The 22,539-nt window shown below is 36.4% G+C and overlaps 1 protein-coding gene across 1 annotated transcript in view; it reads left to right on the top strand.

The window, feature by feature from the left end:
* Window positions 1-22,539, top strand: part of LOC145670651 (dynein axonemal heavy chain 1-like) — a gene marked incomplete at its 3' end in the record, with an annotated part of 1,762,390 nt that overhangs the window by 1,091,820 nt on the left and 648,031 nt on the right. Inside the window, 1 exon segment of the mRNA XM_081739441.1 lies at window positions 1,858-2,073. Coding sequence (XP_081595567.1) covers window positions 1,858-2,073 — 216 coding nt within the window.

The raw sequence follows: 22,539 nt of genomic DNA on the forward strand, positions 1-22,539 counted from the left end.
GTCCGTCCCCATCGAGCCAAACTGGTGGAACAATACCTAAAGACGGAAGACATTCAACGCATCGAGTGACCAGTTCAGTCTTCTGGCCTAAACCCGATTGAACATGCTTGGGACTCATTAGGAAGACATGTTGGAACCTGTCAGCCGTCCCCCCAGGACACACCAGGAGATCTGTACTATTCTTCGTGAAGAGTAGAATCAGCTGCCCCAAGAGCTCTCTAACAACTTGATCTTGAGTTTGGAACGTCGTTGCCAGACATATATGGCTGTTTGGGGCGACCATATTCCATATTAACCTGTTTTCGATGTCGCCAGTGCGTCTCGCAGTTTTCTTCTGGTGTGTGTATTTTGGTACTATGTTTTGAATGTGTGTTGTGTGACCCCTTCTACCATGTTTTCTTTCAAATTTGGCTTGTTCCGTGTTAGTGTGGCCTTTACGTGTGATATGTTGGTATGGTTGCTCCATTTGGTGTGACTTCTTTACGTTCTTCGTGCCCTATGTACTCGAACAGTCATACTGCAACCTAGTAAAGTTTTATAATTCAACGTCTGTGGGAGAAATTCCAATCACGTGTACCATTGTTTGTCTCTTATGAACATTATTGCTTTTAGTAGAAGTTTACAATATGAAATGACATTTTTTAGTTTAACGTCCTACAATGATGCTCGTTAAACTAAGGGAGACGGATGTTCAAAGCAATTAAGTGATGATGGAAAAATTGATCTAATGAAATTGTGGGAGGAAACAGAAGCACCTCGAGAAAAACCTACGGATACGATGTTGTCCACTACAAACTTGGCCGGGGGTCGAACCAGGGAGCCCACCCACCAGAGGTAAGCGCTCTAGCACTGATCTGGCTTTTGTGGTCGGTATTAGGGTCGTAATCCATCGAAGAGTTTCGGTAGAATACGGGAACAGTGTCTTGTCGCAACGGAGTGTCTAAAAACGGATTGAAAAATTCAAAAATGGTCGCACAAGTATTACACACGAGAAAGGAGCGGGACGGCCATTTACGGCACAGATGATGACAACATTGAAAAAAATGAAATGAAATCTTTAAGTTTTACGTCCCACGGTTATGCCGGTTAGGCTAAAGGAGACGGTGATGATGAGAGATGAGTGAAATGGTGGAATGAAGAAAGTGGGAGGAAACGGGAGAACCCCGAGAAAACCCACGAGCACGGTGTTTGTCCCCCACAAAGTTCACTTGGCGGGGGCTGGGATTGAACCCGGGACCCCAAGCACCAGAGGTGAACGCTCTACCACTGAGCCACCGCGCCCCCCGATGACAACATTGAGCGTGCACTTGACAAGATTGTATTAAACAGATGAGTGACTATTGATGAAATGGCACATCATCTGGAAATTAGTCATGGTTACTTATACACCTTCCGACCACAAAAACCGGATCACTGTTCGTTGTTCCTCTTTGATGCAAATTTCCAATGGAGCGGCCATGATCTATCTGCAACAAAAGGAAGACAAATGGAGGAATTAGAATCAAACTTTCATAGCATGATTACAACAGCATAACAATAAAATAAACGAGAACGAAGGTCAGTATTAACAATGGGAGAATAGTTCTGTCAAAATTGTTTATAATTTTTGACTCACCCTCGTATATTACTGATTTTACAATAGTTTTAACCTTCTCAAAAGTCGTATTTATGATAACTGTTTTAGTAGTGTTTTTTATAAGAAGCACATGTTAGTCATTGGCCTTATCACGACGAGAACAAATATCTTTGTTGCTGACGTGCCCATTAGCCATATTCATTCATTCAATTTTATGTTATTCCTGTGATAAATAAATATTTAATTGAACATGTTATGATGATGTTCCTTCTTCCTTCCAGTCCCGCATCTTTGGTTGCATTCTTCGTTCGTGGTTGACAAGAACACCTAACCTAGCGTCGCTAGAGAATCTGATGGTACAGGCAATCATTCAAGTGTATGATACAATTCTTCGAGAGCTGTTGCCAACTCCAGCCAAAACTCACTACACTTTCAACCTAAGGGATATGAGCAAAGTCTTTCAAGGAATTCTCATGGCAGAACCAGACACAATAGACGTAAGTAACCGACATTTTGTTTTCCTCTACAGTGTCTTTGAAATTTTACTCTCTCCATTAGGAAATAAACCGGCCACTCATCAGTACTTAAAAGCTTATGTATACACTTGTCTATTAATTGAATTAAATGAAACAGATGCGAGTTCAAATATGTACTTCAAGTCAAGTATTACTAATTTTGCCAACCGTCCGGTATTTTACCGGATAGTTCGGTTCTTGACATTTTTGTCCGATGTCTGGTACGACCTCAAAACCGGACGTTAAATGTTGTGTATTTTTTTTTCTCTTACTAGTCCTATTCTTTGTTTTATTCAGATTATTTTGGAATGACGAAAAGAATCGTTTCTAGATGAACATGGCTAAAGCAAAGCTTATAATTCGCTTTGATATTGACCTGTCGTGAGCGGGATTTGCTGAAGAGTTGAAGGCAGGAAAATTTACTGAACTTATTAAAACTGCTAAAAATCAACTAAAGTACATTTTCAAGAGCGTAGCTAACAATGCTTCATCCTCAGCTCTATCTCCCAATTAAATAATGCTTACAGATCCAGTAAAAGTATGTAGTCATTATGAGACATTACCAGCCCCAACAAAGCTGGTATGACATATTTTTTCAAGTATAATTTGCGCATGCCATAATTATACTTTGACGATTTGCTTAACACGCAGCCAAAACCTAACGTGCGTGGAGAAAGGGAAATACACACTGCTGCAGAATCGTATATCCCACAACATATCCGAATAGAAGTAGAAATCGCTATAAAGAAATTAAAGAAACACAATTCTCCGGGTGTAGACGAAATTCTGACTGAGTTGATTTTAGCTGGAGCAGGCACGTAGCCAGGATTTCGTAATAGGGGGGGTCCGAGACATGAAATACTGTGGTTGTCACACCACAGTTCGATTATTCTAAACTCTTTTATTGGTAACATACATTGGTACGTTTAATCTGGATTTCGTAATGGGAGGGAGGGCGGGGCAGTGTGACATGAAATATTGTGGTTATCACACCAGGAGCTTGATCAATCCACCAGTTTACTATTTTACTAGCAACACATATTGGTTTGTTAAGACAAGAAAATGAGGACATGTTAGTAAGTATTTTAGTAGCAAACTATGAAGAAATCTCGAATAAAAGAATATTAAAAACATGTTAAAATATATTACAATATCTACATTTCTTCTTCTGTTCATTCAAATATAACAATTTTCCTTTCATTATGACCTCAAGTATTTAAAAAAAAGTATGTATCCAATAATGTAAAATATTTTACAATATCTGCGTTCCTTTCTCTGTTGAATCAAATGTTAACAGAACTTGCTTTCCACATAACTTTTTGTTTCTATTATTCCGTCAACTACTGTCTGTTCCAAATGACAAGTTAAAGGAGCAGTTATTTTCTGAAATAACATGTTTCTGAATAAAACCGTTTCTGAAATAACATGTTTGATCTACAAAGAAGCGATGAGGAAAAATTATCTTTATTTTTAACTCTCATTCTTCCTATTTCTCGTTTCTTTTTGTTTTAATTTCTGGTCTTGAAGGGGGGGGTCCGGACCCCCTGGACCCACCCCTTGGCTACGTGCCTGGCTGGAGGCGAAAAATTGTGAAACAAGATACACAAACTCATTTTCCTTATCTGGAACAAGGAAAAGTTTGCCACAAAAGTGGAAAGAATCAATAATCGTTCCAATTTACAAAAAAGGCGACAAAACTGAGGCGGCAAATTATGTAATAATTATTATCGAGGTATTTCTCTTCTGTCATATCCTGTAAAATCCTTCCAAACATTCTATTAGAAAGATTGACCCCATGCGCAGATAAAATTATTGGAGATTGTCAGTACGGATTTAGAAGAAACCGATAAACTATCAACCAAATATTTACCATTCAACAAATACTCGAAAAGAAATGGGAATACGATACCCCGGTACATCAACTATTTATTGAATTTAAAAAGGCTTACGACTCGGTTAGGAGAGAAATATTGTACAACATTCTTACAGAATTTGGAATACCGAAAAAGCTAATTAGATTAACTAAGATTTGTTTAAATAAATCCCAAAGTAAAGTGCGAGTAGGAAAATTTTTGTCCATGAGCTTTCACCTCGAGAATGGCCTGTAACAAGGAGATGTGTTGTCGCCATTATTGTTCAACTTTGTCCTGGAATACATTATAAGGAAAATCAAAGACAGCAACAAAGACCTAGAATTGAATGGTTTTCACCAGGTTATGACCTATGCTGAAGATGTAAATTTGGTAAGGGATGATAGAGCAATAGAAAGAAATGCAGAGATCGTATTAAGCGCTTGCAGGGACATGGGTTTAAAAGTAAATGCAGAGAAAACTAGATACATGGAAGTTCGTCGGGATCTTAATATGGTAAATTATGGATACGTTAAAATGTGGAATAATACTTTTGATAAAGTGAATACTTTCAAATATTTAAGATCAATATTAACAGAGGAAAACAATATTCACAAAGAAATTAAATGTTAAATAAAGGAGGAAATTCATGTTATTATTCAGTTCGAAATTTCTTTACGTCACTAATTCTGTCGAAGGATTTGAAGCTTAAAATACAAGGTGTTCATTTATTATGTAGCCAAAATCCACTGGTGAAATCCTCACACCTAAACAAGAAAAAATTTCATATGAACATAGAGCGAAAAACGCTTTGTTTCAAAGTTATGAGATAACGAAATCGAGAAAATTGTAACTTTTGCGTAGCCTAGCTCGGAAACTATGAGAAATATCAAAGACGGATAAAGAAATATTAGACCAATTAGTACACTGTTTATCTAAATAACCATGTTTCAGAGTTGGGATCATAATTCTCATAATTTTCGAGCTTGGCAGACTCGAAGTTACAATTTTTTCGATTTCGGCATCCCATAACTTTAAAACAACGCGTTTTTCGCTCTATGTTCATATGATTTTTTTTTCTTGTTTAGGTGTGAGGATTTTACCAGTGGATTTTGGCTACATAGTAAATGAACACCGTATATATAAAACGATAATCATGCCTGTTGTTCTGTATGATTGCGAAACAATGTCGTTTACTCTGAGGGAAGAACATAGACTGAAAGTATTAGAAAACAAGGTCCTGAGATGAATATTTGGACCCAAAAGGAACGGGAATGGGGAATGGCGGAAACTTCATAACGAGAAACTACATAATTTATATGGTTTACCAAATATTGTTAGTGTCATCAAGTCTAGGAGGCTCAGTTTGGCAGGTCATGTAGCCAAAATGAAGAAAGTAGGAACGCTTTCAAAGTCTTGACTGGAAGACCAATCGGGAAACGACTATTAGGAAGCCTTAGGCGCGTTGGAAAGACAATATTAAGATGGATCTCGCAGACATAGGAATTTAAAATAGAAACTGGATCCAGTTGGCTAAGGATAGAAGTGAGAGGAGAGTTTTTGTGAACGCGGTCGGAATTATAATTATACTGCAAATTGTTTGCTTTCTGTTTTAAATATAATGTATTGTTGATGATAGACTACAAAAATTACATGTACCGACTGGAATAAGTAACTTTAATAAATAGTTGAAGAGTAACTAAAGTTATTAAATTCGAACTCCGAATCGCCCAACTTTATGTGAAGTAACCACTTTTAGATTGTTCACATATTTGATAGGACTAGCTCAGGAGAGTAGTGCTCCCGGAAGTAGGAACGAAAAACACAGTTCTGATTGGTTGGCGTTATCCACTTCTTGCCACGTTACATTCAAATAGCAGAAATCAAACGATTATTGATGTTGGTCTTCGTAGAAGAGTGGGCTAGCGCTATATGCTAGTAACAATAATCTCTTTTGGCGTGAGTTCAAACCCGGCTTGAGGAAAGTTTTTTTTACATTTTTATATCATTAAATTAAAATAATATGAAAATAATACTCGAAAAAGTGATTTACTTACTTTTGTGCAGATAAGTGGTAGTAGTAGGAGGAGGAACGGTATAGAAGCCCCGCAGGGCTCGTTTTGTTCCCCTTGTACTCCATGATATAAATTTTGTGACCAACTTAAAACAACTGGCTAGGATAGCGCGTAAAACAGCTGGCTAGAGGAGCGCGCTGAAAAACGTACTTCCGGGAACATTAGTCTCCCGAGCGGGTCCAGGGGGTTATTTGATGACCAATGATGTCACAATCTTGCACTGAGAAAAAACATTGTAGGTGCCGTACTTAAAAAGGTAGGTTACATGCGTCATTCCTGTAGTTTTTGGAGTTAACGTACAGCAGACGTATAACTGAAAACGCATGTTTTATAGTACTTTCTGTATAAGTGTTCCATCTATACGTACTTTTCTTATGAAACAATGTAGGCGGTCAGGATCTCACATACAAATGCACGTATATAACATATAGCTGAGGAATGTAACATAAGTATATACGTATGTGATATACGGAAAACTGTTAGATGTCAGACACCCTGCAACGGTATGATGTAACATCTAAGGGCAGTGCGTGTGTAGCATATGGATAACGTATGCTCCATACTGACTTATGCAGTTAGCAAGAGGATTCCGTATATTTATACAATATACCGCTGCCCGGAGAACGGATTTTTCTCAGTGTGGAGTATACGTACTGCACAAGGGTATTTCATTTTCCATTTTCAAATGTTTGCAACCGAAAGTACGACACTTCAAAATCCTACATACGGTTATAAGAATGTACCCTATTTTATAGGTGGGAGCCCAAGTCTTGTTAAACAAGATCATATAAAACTAAAAGTTAGTAAAAGAATTTCAATTTGAAGTACGTGATTTTTTTTTCTAAGTACCTCACAGATCCTTTTCAAAACTTTCATTTTCATTTCATTTTTTGAATCGTTTGTTATATTATCTGTCAGAATAAAAATGTATGTTTTTGCGGAAAATATCTTTTTGCCCTAGTAGCAATGGAAGATATAAGAAAATCAGTTTACTTAATGATTTAATTGGCCTAATTAAAATTTTTAAAACTGTGAATCTTAGTACAACAACAAAATATATTGCGTTACAACATATATATTGCAAAAAATTGCATATATATTGTACAAAATATATTGCAAGTTACGCAACACATAACACAAACGGTATAACAAACAAGGAAAAATGAAACGAAATCTTTTAGTTTTACGTCCTACGCTTATGCCGGTTAGCTTAAAGGAGACGGTGATGATGAGTCATGAACGAAGTGGTGGAATGAAGAAAGTGGGAGAAAACGGGAGAACCCCGAGGAAACCCACGCATACGGTGTTTGACCACTACAAAATTCACTTGGCGGGGGGTGGGATCGAACCCAGGACCCCACGCACCAGAGGTGAACGCTCTACCACTGAGCCACCGCGGCCGCTATGTAACGAACAAGGAAAACAGAAAAACTACATTTTAAGTTGTACATATCAAAAATATAAAAATAACTTGAATGTTTAAAGTAAAGATTCAAATAACTACTCGCCCACTTGCCCAGGGCGAGTGGTTCATCAGTGCGGGCGAGTTTGTAATATCACTATTATTTATTTCAAAAATAAGCAAATTATTTCCATTGTGGGATGTGGACTAGTAGCGTTTTTCTTGGGGTAGTAAAAATGTTGTTGCTTATTTGCATTCCTGGTTTAAAGTTTATCACAGAAGCACAGCATGTGAACACTTGGCATAATGGATACCATTCTTACCTACTAATCAGTTGGTCTATATTCAGATATTCATCAAGTACACCTGTTCTTTTATCGAAGAATTAGCTATAAAATGTAGTGTTATCATCCTGTTAATTTCTTTCTTATAATTGTTTTGTTAAAATGAAATCTTTAAGTATTACGTCCCACGTTTATGCCGGCTAGGCTAAAGGAGACGGTGATGAGAAATGAATGAAATAGTGGAATGAAAAAGTGGGAGATAACGGGAGAACCCCGAGGAAATCCACGCACACGGTGTTTGTCCACCACAAGGGAATAATACAAGGAAATAAGTATAATTCTTAGATGAAAAGTAACGGTTTTCTAGATTTTTCTTCCATTAATAAGGATTTAGATTTTTTTTTAAATTTTGGTAATTTCGGCATCTATGGCCATGTTATCCCGTTACGTTTGAGGGATGACGTCCCTAGTCGAGCACACTATCCAGGGAAGGGAGGAATGAAAGCAGCAGCCTGGGACTTTTATGTTATGTACCATTCCGATATCTGCCTGGTGTGGATGAGGAGAATCCAGGAAAACCTCATTCAGGATGGCTAACCTAAAAAAATTTTTTTACACTTTTTCGACCGAGTGCCCCACTAAGAATCGAACCCGGGACCCCTCGCACCGAACACGAGAGCGTTAGTGACTACGCTACGCAGGACCACTCTTCCATTAATTAAATATAGAAATAAGCTTACATCCGAAACTAAATATACACGTAATTGAGACGAAAGTAGCGAAAATCTACCATTTGAATACATTCCTCTGCCTCTTTGACCATAACTTTCACAAAAACGGGTAAGAACTAACTGCAGTCAGATACTTTTTTCTAGAAACAGTGTTCAATTCCCGGCGGGAGTTCATGTTGTCCGAACACCACGTTAAACTGTAGATTCACGTTTTATACATAGTCGCTGCGGAATGGAACACTAAGCTCAAGTACAATAAAATTCAAGTACTTAAAGAAGCACCTAGAAGGCCGTCGCTTCGCTTCAGACGAGAAGGTGAAACACTTCGTGACAACGTGACTGAACACACAAGGACAGGATTTTTAATAAAAGGGAATTTTCAAAATCATCCCACGATGCGACAAATGCATCAACGGATAAGGAGACTGTCGAAAAATAACCTAATGCATTAATGAACGTACTATCTGTTACTTGTATCGGTTGTATGAAGTAATTTTATATACTTTCACTGCAGCCTTTGTAACTTTACATTCTGATAGCCCCTCGTAATAGGCTTACATATTTGAAAAGATCTAGCACATATAGAAATTAAAAATAAGGCTTTTTTCGGAAGTTGACATTGGGAACTGAATTTTCATTAGGTCCTGTTCATCACTGTTAAAAATACTTTATTAATTTGAGAGACCGCTTCATTTACAGACCACCTAACGTTGCATACACTAAATTGGCGATGCTCGAAGAAGTGATCGCGAATGTAGGTTCTATCACTAATAATTTGCTCAACACAGGAGATCTGAATTGTGACTTCCTTACGCCTTCAAAACGTGACTCGGCTTATTTATGTTTAATACTTGATAGCTTTTAGTTAAAGTAAATCTTAAACGAACCAACCCGCATCACTGAAAACACTGAAACACTTCTTAATGTATTTATTACTTGTAATATCAATATAATTCATCCCAGTGGAGTAAAACAACCAATAAGTACCTCAGATCACTCTTTAGCATATATACGTTTGCAACTAGAAAAAACAACAAAAGGAAAGAGGAAAATAAAGCAATTTTAACTACTTTAATCAGTCCAAATTCACTCGTGATATAAAACACATAGATTGGAAACCAATTGAAAAACTACCTCACGTAGATAAGAAAGTCGAAATCTTAGAAAATGCCATAGTTAGCATTTTTGACAAACATGCCCCTCTATGTTCTTCGAGAATTACAAAAAGAGCAGTCCGTGGTTAACTGACAATGTGTCGGTTTCTAAAAGGATGGTTAACTTTTCCATAGTGATATTCTAAAGAGAGTTATTGACTTGGCATCGGTAGAAATCTGATATTGGTAGTATAGTAGTTCATTGTTTTAATTTTAGGTTTTTAAACGCTTCATAGATGAAATTCAAATAGATGCAGATTTATTGAATGACAAATCAAATATTACAGAAGTTGCAGACATGGTAATTGAATATTGTCAAAACTTAGTATACTAAATGTCTGCTATCAATAATTACAAAATTAAATAAAGCTTCACCAAGATCTGAAGGATCTGGTAGCATGAATTGGCCTATCAGGAGACCTCCATGAGAACTGATAAAATACATTCTCATATCAAGAACAAATTCAACATAAAGAAAAGGTAAACTTACATGAAATAAATCGAGAACGGATAATTCTCAAATCTCGTCAGCCAGAAGTCCTTCATGTTTCATCCATAGCTATCGTCAGTGTTTTCTCTATAGCTTCTTTGTCGCTTCTCCCCGACAGTAAAATTTGGGAGGTATTTATATGAAACATGAAGTACTTTCACTGGCTTTTACTACAAAACAACTCGGACGTCATACATCCTTGAATTCTGTTTCTAAGTTGTTTTCGTATTTCAAAGTTTTCTTCACATTCTATCTATACACTATATATGAAATTCCTGTACATACCTGATCAAAAGTTTTTTGATGCCTTTAATTTTAATAATATTTTTTTTAATATTTCATAGATCTTTTTAAACGTTGTTAACAATAGTTAACAATGTTAAGCTACTAATAAAATTGAAAAGCCTTTCATATCTCAAATTCAAAAGAACAAGAACCGATGTTCTTTGAAATGAATACAAACAACTTTGGAACTTTACTACAGCTGAGATACGACGAGGGAAAAAGGCATATTTCACACAGTTTTTCAATAGTAATAATCTGAGCTCCAAGGATGTATGGAATAAATAAAAGAACTCTCGGTGTTATAGTCGAAAAAAACCTCAAGCATTACCAGGTGATCTTGCAAACTGAAATGAGATTAACGCGCACTTTGGTGAAATTTGTAATGGTAGAAATGTCAATGAGAATGTAGTTCAAAACCGCATAACTGTATATAATAATACTAAATTATGTTCAAGTTTGAATTCATTCGAACTCTGTAATATAAGCAATTTTGATGTTCAGAATACTATTAAAACGTAAATTCGAATGCAGCTGACCACGAAGGCATTACAGAAAAGATGCTTAGACTTGCTTTGCCACACATTACATCACCATTAACATATATAATAAATTATTCCATAGCCACGTGTTCTTTCCATTATCCTGGAAAGAAGCACTTGTAATCCGTACAGCAAGAAATCAAAATGTATCATCTCTAAACGACCTTAGGCCTATTAATCTATTACCAATACTGTCCAAAGTCATGGAGAAACTTGTACATAACCAGCTCAGTGATTACGTCATTAATAATATCTTACCCTACACCAATCAGGCTTTCGCAATTCACATACCACTACCACAGCCCTACTTCATATCACTGACGACATTTTTCGAGCATTAGATAACAACGAGATATGATTCCTGGTATTATTAGATGTTACTAAAGCATTTGACTCAGTTCATCACGACTTACTCCAAGCTAAAATGAAATACTATAACTTTTCCGCCAACACGATCCAGTGGTTCAGGTCATATATTTCAAATAGGCAACAAAAAATAGTACTAAGATATCCTGAACTTACAGTATCAAGCCGAATCAGTCTTCAAAGAGAAGTGCCGCAAGGATCAATACTAGGACCCCTGCTATTTTGTCTATATACAGCAGACGTACCAAAGCTACACTCTAGGATACATCTGTACGCGGATGATACACAACTCTGCTTAGCCACGTCTCCAGAGCACGCCTTACAAAGTGCAGCCCTCATCAATGAGGACTTAGAAATATTTAGTGATTGGTGCTTGTCCAATTCCTTGAAAATAAACGCAAGTAAATGCATATTTACAGTCATGGGAACAAGAGAAAATCTTAGGAAATTGGAAATTGAACAAATTAATATTTCCATTCTCAACATGCCATTAGCTTACTCAACTTCACTAAAATGTGAACATATACTGCCCTTACTAAATCAAAACAATATTCTAATAATGTCAAGGAGGCGTTTGTTGCATCTGTACTGCCAGATACATAAGGTCATACACAATAATGGCCCCCTTTATCTTAAAAGTAAGCTGACGTTCCGAAATGAAATCCACTCATACCAAATAAAACGTTCCGTACACTTGGCATCCCGCGGCATACACTAACAAAACCAGCGAAATCTTTCTCTATTTCAGCTGTGAGAACCTGGAATTAATTACCTCCCGAGTACAAAGGATTCTTGACTTTGAAACGTACAGTAAAGGATCATCTTTTATATCAACAGAAACTTAGCTCGAGTACCTACACCTTAGACTGCAGCAAGTAAACCAATTTTGTATGCATATTATAGTATAAAGGACAAGTATTACTGTATCTGAACAACTATTATATTCTTACTTCATATTGGTTTTAATCATTTATATATTATTTTGTAGACAACTAAATGCTATAACTTACTGTCTTTATATATGTATGTGTAAGATCTCTTTACATATTTCATCGTAACATTTCTGTATCATTTGTAATTGCACTTTGTTAGGTTAGGCGGTAGAACAGCCTACAGCTTAACTTCGCCTCATGAATAAAGGCATTTTCAATTCAATTCAACTTGTGCGCTGAGAAAATATTTTATCAGGAACGGGATTTAGCAATTCTTATTGATAAAGAAAACAACAGTATAATGTCACTGCCTCATTCATTTCCCTTCCATTTTTCAAAAATAAAAATTTCGATCTTGTCTCTAAGAAATGGTGTTCACGGTTCATAAACAAGGACCGTTTCTCAAATTTAAGGATCACTTTCTTATGAGTGATCAGCCCGGTCAAGAGAATTAACAGTATAAATTCAAAAATGTGGTCGCGAACCTACATATCCCAGTGTGTATCATAGTTCCAGAAAAAAAATATCTATGTTTATGTACGTAGCCTGATCATCAGTGTTTATGAGGTGAATACAACAGCAAGGCACAGAAAACGAAATGAGTGTGTCTAGTGGGAGAAGCGAGGAATAGACCGAGAAAGTTTGAAGACCATGACGTCAGGAATGTGACCTTGGCAGCCGTTTAAGCATACGTCGTTTCAATTTCGCATAAGCCAACGTGGAAGTGACACGCAAAGAACACTACATGAATTTCTTTAAATTTTACGTCCACGGTTATCCCGGTTAGAATAAGGAGCCGGTGATGATGAGAAATGAATGAAATGGTGGAATGAAGAAAGTGGGGGAAACGGGTCAACCCGAGTAAAGCCACGCACACAATGTTTGTCCACAACAAAGTTCACTTTGCGCGAGCGGAGATCGAACCAAGGACCCCATGCACCAGAGGTGAACGCTCTACCACTCAGCCACCGCGGCCCACTACAGAAATTTTACTATCTTGAAAAGATCAACGTTCCCTGTGTATACCATCCTCCATATAGCCCTGATTTAGCCCCTTGTGATTTCTTTTTCCAACTTTGAAAAAACACTTCCTAGAACGGCGTTTCGCATCTTCAGGGGCGGTGGTGAATGCTGCGGAGGCTATTTTGAAGGATGTGTCCAAAAATGTGTTCCAGCATGTCTTTGATAACTGACAGAAAAGTTGGGACAAGTGCATTCAATATAATGGGAACTATTTTTAAAAGACGATTAATATTTCGAGAATTAGAACAGGTAATTATGTTTTATTCATTTATGATCATTAATTATTGATCAGCCCTTGTAATATTGTCGAAATCATGTAATGTCCAGTTGTTATAAGAACTTGTTATCGAAGAAAGATTAGTTCATGACCACCCTATGTTTCCTTCTCATAACTAAATGTATTTTTTCGTTTATCGGTAATAACACGCAATTTGCACAAAATATTCAACAGCTGGTTGTGCTAGTAATGTTTCCGTTAAGAAAGGACGCAGTCATAAACATTGACAGGATACCGGTATTAGCTAGAAATTTACTATTGTGTTCGTCTTATATGTGATGCAAGTGATTCTCCCGTTGCGTTATTGATTTTGTTAAAGTTTCTGGAGAAAGTTAGTCCTTGGTGAAGAGATAAAGGAGGGAAAAAATTAAATTTTGAAACTGAATTCAAGCTATATTAAAATTAAATCACAGTTCGCTAAACCAGTATTATAAAAGCTAAACGTATTTATAAAGTGTCATCTACATACAAAGTGACTTTCACGTATCAGTCACTTTAATTCATCAGACTTGTTAATTACTTGTATCTGCATATTAGTGATACTGAAAATATTTATACTTTTTCAGTCATTACAATGGATAAAAAGAAAACACAGAAACGCGTTTTTTTATACCTTTGATCAGCGTTTCCCAACCTTTTTCAACTTGCGGCACACTACGGGTGTTACTTGGATTCTCGCGGCACACTTATAGATATTATTATTTGTAAATATAAAACACAGTGGTATTTTTTCTGTGATTATTAATATCCTTCTCACAGTGAAGAAAACTCGAGTACTGGTTTTCCCCCGTGGTAAATCATTATGCTTATTTTTCATTCTAATTTAAAAATAGAAAACAATTGCAATGAAATATTGGACTCAGGTTTTTAAAATTACGCTTTCTTTTTAAAAACTGTGTCCAACCTTTTACAAAGAAGGTAGATCACTAAATAACGAACGAACAAACAAATCTCTCTTACTTTTAAAACACAAATGTAGGTAATTTGTCCAAAGGATTGAATGATATTTTAAATTTTCAAGTTACAAAATAGTCTGCAACAATAAAGAAGCAATAATGGTCATAACAATGATAACCATTTTTTTCAACATTAGAAATGTACAGAACAGTAACACGGTATGAAACTTAAAATTGTAGATTCCTAGTAGAGATTCATAGTAATGTGAAATACAAATATACATTTTTCCCTACGTTTTGCAATTTGATTGCTATAAAATTAATAATTTTGTTTCGATTCCTAGCGGCACACCAGCGGCCCATTCACGGCACACCAGTTGAGAAACGCTGCTTTTGATAATACGTTAATGTTTAGTCAATGAATCCCTAGAGATATGCAGCTGCCGAGAACAGTTGTCAATTTTTATTACCGCTTTGATCAACAGTTTCCACAGAATGAAAGAGTTTTTTTTTTAATGGTTTGATGTACGTTCGTGCGCAGTCTCAGAGAATTCTAAAATTTGTAATGTTTTTATTTCTTTACACATTAACTACTGTGATATGTTTGTCTGGACGTAGAGGTCTGCACGGGTCGGTTATTTTTAGCCCGAGCTCGGCCCGGCCCGTCAATTTACAATGTGAGGCCCGATCCTAGTCCGAAATATGTTTTAGCATTTATTCCCGAGCCCGGCTCGAGCTAGTGTGATAATCAAATGAGCCCGAAATAAGCCTGAATTACAGAAACTTAATTATTAACACAAAATTGTATTTTTATTTACAGCAATTAGAGGTTTAATTTTGCAGTTGTGCTTTAAAAGTTCTCCAGAAAGAACGGTGGAATATATATCGTTGTACATTATATTTACAAAGTTAGGTCCGAACAGGCACGAAAAATATGGTTCTATATTTAAAAATTTACAGCCCGATAGCAACCTGGGGCCGTAATGATATATGCTTTGTAGGCCCGACTCTATCTGTATCTGGACCTCAAGAAGAAACTTAGTAATTTTCGGATTCATACGCGATTTATGTTATCCTGTTCAATTTTCTGCTTTATCTGTCACCTGATTGAAACACCTATGGTTTACTTTTGTTCCTCCGTCAACGCATTGAGGCTACGACAGCAAAAAATGGCACGTGAAATTAATATCAATGAAAATGTCTATGCGTAATAATCTTTATTATTATTATTATTATTATTATTATTATTATTATTATTATTATTATTATTATTATTATTATTATTATTATTATTTATCATCGAGGGTAATAACAGAGAAGAAAGTATGGTGATCAACTGGTGGAAACTATCGTTATATGATGAGAGATATGGTCCTGGAAGTCCGTCGTTCGATTCTTGTGGATGTCACTTACAAAATTTATTTTTTTCCAAGAAGATTTGAACTCATGTAGCCTTAAGCTTTTTTGAAGCATTTTGTAAAATTTGTTTGGTTTATTAAACTAGATGCAATGGCAGAAGTCCTTTACCCTGCACATTTCTACATCTTATTCCCTGTCCTGACATTTTTCCCTTACTTCCTACTTTTCCACAATACACAGTTTGTCATATGTCAGCTTTACTTTGTTGAGTCAATATTTTGATCTTGACTAACATGCCAGTCAATGCTCTTTCTTCAGAGTTAAGTGATTTATATCCGCAAACATAAACATTATTTTATTGTGGAAATCCTTATTTTCTACTTTATCAGCTATATTGTTAAGTTCACGTTGGACGATGTCACCTCCTGTGAGATCGATTGAGGGTAATGCTTGTGGTACTGAAATTCAAAGGTTTATGTCCTAAACCTTCTAAAACTTTCCATTTACGTCAAGACAAAGTGATTAAAAGTGTTCCCTAACATTTGAAGCTTGCTACCTTTTATGGATAAGAGAAGAAAAAGGGTTGGGTTTTGTAAAACCAGCCTTTGAATAAAACCACGAACACCGAGTTTGTCGGGAAACTGTGAATAAGATTTTGACGGAAAAACTTCGTTGGATGACAGGTCATGGAGCTACCCCAATATTTGAAGGTATTGTAATCAGCTGACATGTTGAAGGGACTTTACATTACAAACCATTACATTTTACAGACCTAAGATTCCAGTTAATCTACCCAAATATGTTCCATCTTTTATAATATGTATTTCGTGTATTTTATTTATAATTACAATACTAGCTCTGTTAAAGCTACATCCCGAATTTAGTATTCTTGCATTTTCATGAAAGAGCTATACAATTTATTATTCATGTTTTCAGCTTTTGATAAAGCTGGTGGTGGAGACAACATCCCCAATTTGTTGGGCAACGATTTTCTTACATTTTCTAGGTTGCCTTCAGTGCTATGCCGACACTATTTTTGGTAATGCAACGCTATAGTTGATTTCAAGCACATCCATTTTCAATGCATTGAGTTCGATCCCAGCTCGCGCCGTCTGGACTTTGTGGTGGACAAACACCGTGCTTGTGGGGTTTCTCGCGGTTCTCCCGCTTTCTCAAACTTTCTTCATTCCACCATTTCACTCATCTTTCATCATCACCGTCTCCTTTAGCCTAACCGGCATAACCGTGGGACGTAAAACTTAAAGATTTCATTTCATTTTCCAGTGCATTGATAAGGGTCAATGTATGCAATACTATACGATTAGGGCGATGAATACACATCAAATCATCTGTTTCTCAATAGCTTCACGTGTAATACCGTTTTTGTTGTATTATTGTTATTAAGTATTCTGCCTTTCGGCAGGTCCTCGGGTTAACGAGTGTTTTTTCTTCTTAATTTTCCGCTTGGGCCTGGAAATGTTTCTTCCATGTTTCTCGATTTTTGGTTTCCTCTTTTAACTCCCAATATTGTAGTCTGTGATTGTAGTCTGTGATTAAGTGTGGAAGTGTGATTCTCGCTGCTCCACAAAGGAGCAAAAAAAAAGTGGGAAAAAGTCTAAGTAGTGCGAAGTGCTTTATATCAGTGAATGCGTAAACTTTTGGTGAACACTATAGTGTAAAGCATATCGAATTTAGAACAGTGGCTCCAAGATATAAGCCCAAAACTACACGAAAATTTTCCTATTTAAATACATTGTAACAAATATACAGCATACATGTGGCAATAAGTTTCTAAAAAGTAAAAACAAACAGCTCAGCAGTTTGTGTCAGTGATCGAAGATCAACCAGTGAATGAACTTCCAAGTGCGGCTCGTTATCTAGAGCATATAGGAACATCACTCCGGTGAGTAACTTGGAAATTTTTCACTTTTCTGGACTTAGAACTATTTCAAGCATGGAGAGGTACACCATGGGTTTTTAATCTAACTTTGGGACACTACGGCACATGGACCGAAAGGGCTAGGGACCTGAAACATTGGAGGTGGGTCTTCAACCCCCTCACTGCCCCCTATCCCCATCTCCTACCCTTCCCGAATTATAGTCGACCAAAATGACTTAAGTCTTGACCTTTGACCCTTTTTTGGAGGAATATCGGTATCCCCTCCCCCGACTTTTCTCCTTTTTTTCTCTTTTTTTCTCTTTTTTTTTTTTTTTTTTTTTTTTTCGTTTTCCGGACTCAAAAATAAAAAAGCAGCCTCGCGTAACCCCCCAGACCAACCTACCCTTTTCAGGTCTCCCCTTTCGGAAAGTGTGTCTAAAGTGTCCCTATCAAGTCTCGAGTTAATCGGTACACACACACACACACAAAAAAAAAAAAAACTTTTGTTCATTATAATTATTTAAGTGTACTACGAATATTTGACATTATACTACATAGTGATTTAAAAAAACTTGTACAGAGACATCTATAATAGGCTATCCGAAAATGGCGATGTATCGTTCTCCCCCGGGGACACCATCCAGAGACCAGTCTCCAATCAACCCTGCAATACGACTTACAAGAGCAGAAGAAAATGAACAAAGAAAAAGAGCACGAGAGGAGTCTACAGCATTAGAAGAGCCAACTAAGGGAAAGCCAACCGAGGATTTGGAATTCGACACAATGGGACAGCTAGACCAAGAAATGAATTACATAGAAAACTTATTGGACTGGAAAAAGATAGGGAAGTCCCACCTCGAAAAATTAAAAAAGAGAGCGGTAGTCTGGGTAAAGGATAGGGCCCAGTTACTTGGAAGGCTAGACCAAATGGAGAAAATAAATGTAAAGCTTCAAGAAAAATACGACAACCTTCAAAAAGAAAAATTAATAACAGAAATGGAAATGATGTCGGGACAAAAAGGTGGTCGCATCGAAGACAAAAAGCAAATGGAAGAATTAAGGCAAAAGAATACAAAACTAGAGAAAGAAATAGAGGAATTAAAGGATGAGAAGGCAGAAATTAAAAACGACAGAGACAGACAATATAAACGGCTTGAAACAGAAATCCAAGAAATAACGGAAAGTAGAAACGAGCTAAAGAAACAATTACAAGAAAAAACTAAACAAGTACACAAACTGCAGGATGATTACAAATATCTGGAGAAAAAATACGAACAAGTAAAGGAGGAGTTAATACAGACACAACAATCTTTTGGCAGAGAGGAGATAGCATGGGAGAAACAGAAAAATATCTACAGGGACAAGATTGAAGAATTAAGAAACAAACAGGGAACCGACACAGACGCAGTAATACACGAAATACAGGCACTAACAAAAAAGATTGAAGAAAAGCAGGAAAAGATGGAAACTGATGAGGGACAAACGTGGTCGGAAGTAGTGAGAGGGAGAAAAGTAACAGAGAAAGAAAAGAAAATCCTAGAAGTAACAGCTAAAACCAAACCTACCTTAATATTTAGACCCAACGAAGGAGAGACAGTTAAACAAACTGTTCAAAGACTAACAGAAACAATAGATCCAAGGAAGGAAAAGCTAAAAATAACTGGTATGCGTACGACAAAGGATATTGTGGTATTGGAAACCGCAACAAAAGAAGACCTAAACAGGATAAAGGATAAAGAACAAATAAAAAGAGATTTCAAGTTTGAGGAAAGTAGGAAACGAAACCCATTGATGATAGTGTATGGCGTACCGGCTGAAATAAAAGACAACAACCTCATAGAAGCTATCATCCAACAGAACTTTGAGGAGGAAGAATTAGCGGAAGCCCAGAGCATAAAGGCAAGATTTAGAGCTGGTAAGAGAGGGCAAAAGAAATGCCACCTGGTTATAGAGGTCACACCAAACATAAGGAAAATGTTGATTAATAAAGATCGCATATATATCGATTATGAATCACATAAAGTTAAAGATTTCATTGTGGTACCACAATGTTACACGTGCCAAGAATTTGGCCACATCACGAAATATTGCGAAAGCAAGGACAAAGTACGATGCAGATACTGCGGATCCCTTCGCCACAAAAGTGAAGACTGTGAAGATAAAGGCAAAAAGGTATGCATTCCATGTAAACTCAGACACAAAATATGCCAAACTCCAAATACGGAGGAATGTGTTTCATATCGGGTAGCGCGTGAAAGGATAATCAGCAAAATAAATTATGGATAAAGGACACAAAGAAGTATGCAAGAAAAAGAAAAACAAATCACCAAGCAAGGCCAAAAGGGACAAAAAACGTTTGGAGGAATTTTTGGATAGAAAAAGAAGAGCTATGGCATCTACAAAGGATAAATGTATACAAACTGAAATAGAAAATGATAATAATACTATTAAGAAACCACCTGACATATATTGTAAGAAAAAAGACAAAGGAACTATTCCAGATCCAGCAGCAGAAGAAAAAATAACACTTAAGATAAATTTTGTGAATGGCGAGCAGAAATATCTATTTCCAATCAAAGAAGAACCAATTCAAGATAACAAAATTACATCAACTCAATCTCCGAAAGAAGGAGAAAATACGAAACCAATTTTGATGGAACCAAGACAATTATATGATAATATGAGCCATCAATATAGATTAGCCAAATTGGAGGACAAGAACATTCTTAGTGTGGCATTTCGACAAGTAATTAGAGATCTACATGACAAGGGACGGACGATAACATACCCTACGCTAGAAGAAATCGATAGAATAGAACTGAGAACATACGATCTTCCCGCTAATGGATGGGAGTTAGTAGATCTAATAAATGAAGTATATGAGAGAAGAGGTATACACTGGGAATTAGAGAATGTATACAAACAGATGGTGAACGCCCACGGCAGAATTTGTTTCGACTACAGCAAAACTGGTATGGACGCCTTTGTATACACCAAACATGCTTAACAGCCTACTAACATTAAAAATTGCACAAAACAACTCGCACAGGTCGAAACTCGCGACAATGGAAGCAAGAAGATTTGTGGAAACAACAAATATCGATTTAATCGCTCTACAAGAACCATATACTTACAATAACAGATTAGTAGCTTTCCCAGCATCAGCGAGAATAATTTATGGTGGTGAGGCCTCCCTAGCAGTGATTGTGGTCATGAACAAAAATCTAGAAGTATTAAAAATCTCACAATACTGTGATAATTGGACTGTATGTGTTGAAATTACACAAGGAACTGATTCAATCTGGATAATCAATTCTTATTTTCAATATAGTAAGGAAATTAAACCATTTCTAAATAAACTACAGCAAATAATCAGACAAAACCCTGGGAAAAAGATCATAATAATGTTAGATTCAAACGCCAAGAACACAGCCTGGGGTTCACCATATACCGATCAAAGAGGAGAGGAATTGGGAGATTTTATCATGCAAAACGATCTTGCGATTATAAATACTGGAAACAAGCCAACCTTCGTAGGATCAAGAGGCGAATCATTTATAGACATAACAATCAGCACAATAAACATTATGGACAAAATAGAAAATTGGATGGTTCACGATAAACAAACTACCAGTGACCACGAAGTCATAACCTTCGACGTAAAAATGGATAAAGGAAGGAATAAAGAAAGATTAAATATGAAGAAAATAGATTGGGAAGTTTTTAAAGACAAGCTAGACCTCCCTCAATTAGAACAAACAGAAGATGCTAACAATATGGTAATAAAGGTAGAAGAAGCCACAATAACCGCGATAAGAGAATCCACTCCGAAACTAGGGCAAAAAGTAGGATACGGTGGCTTTTGGAAACCAAAATTAGAAAGATTAAAAAGATTGGTAAAAGCAAGAAGAAAAAGTTATCAGGCAACCCTAGAACCGAGGCTCAAAAATATTAGGCTCCAAAATTATAGAAAGGTAAAGGACGAATATGAACAGGCGGTATTATTGGAGAAAAAACGAAGTTGGGAATTGTTTCTGGCGAAAAACATAGAAATGGATCCTTGGGGTTTTCCATATAAATTAATTATGCAAAAGATTAATCCTACAACATTATGCACAATTAAAAATGCAGATGGAACGTATACAAAAACAAGAGAAGAAACACTAGACAAATTAATGCAGAAATTTTTTCCTAAGGATACGATGGAAGATGATACAATGGAACAGATGCAGCTAAGAAGAAATCATGCAAGAGAAGCAACAGTAGTAGATGTGGACGACTCCGAATTGGTATCAAATGAAGAAGTAGAAAAAATTATAAAGAAACTAAAAACAGGTAAGGCCCCAGGTCTTGATGAAATAACAAATGAAATATATAAAAGGAATAAAGATATATGGGTCCCTTACTTAACAAGACTTTACAACATATTGTTAAAGAAACAAACATTCCCAAATAAATGGAAAATTTCGAAGTTAATTATACTACTTAAGAGCCTGGACAGAGACCCCTTAGAAATTGGTGCCTACAGACCAATATGTTTACTAAAGAACATAAGCAAAATTTATGAGAGAGTTATAGCTAATAGGATAAACAAGTATAGAAATACACAGAATGACACCCTACAATTTGGTTTTAGAGCGGGAAGATCGACTGAGGATGCACTGAATGTTTTTAAAGAACAAATACAAAATAGTAGCTACCAAAAGAAATATGCTCTAGCGTTGTTTGTTGACATCGAAGGAGCATTCGATAATTTATGGATACCAGCGCTATTAGAGAATTTGAAGAAATTAAGGCTTCCACAATATCTGCAAAACGTAATAAAAGACTATTTCCAACACAGAAAAATAGTTATACAAACAGAAATGGGAGATAAAGAAATACAAAATGAAAAGGGCTGTCCACA

This window comes from Thermobia domestica, chromosome 14 (genome assembly GCF_964235325.1).
Source record: "Thermobia domestica chromosome 14, izTheDome1.hap1.1, whole genome shotgun sequence".
Classification (NCBI taxonomy): Eukaryota; Metazoa; Arthropoda; class Insecta; order Zygentoma; family Lepismatidae; genus Thermobia; species Thermobia domestica.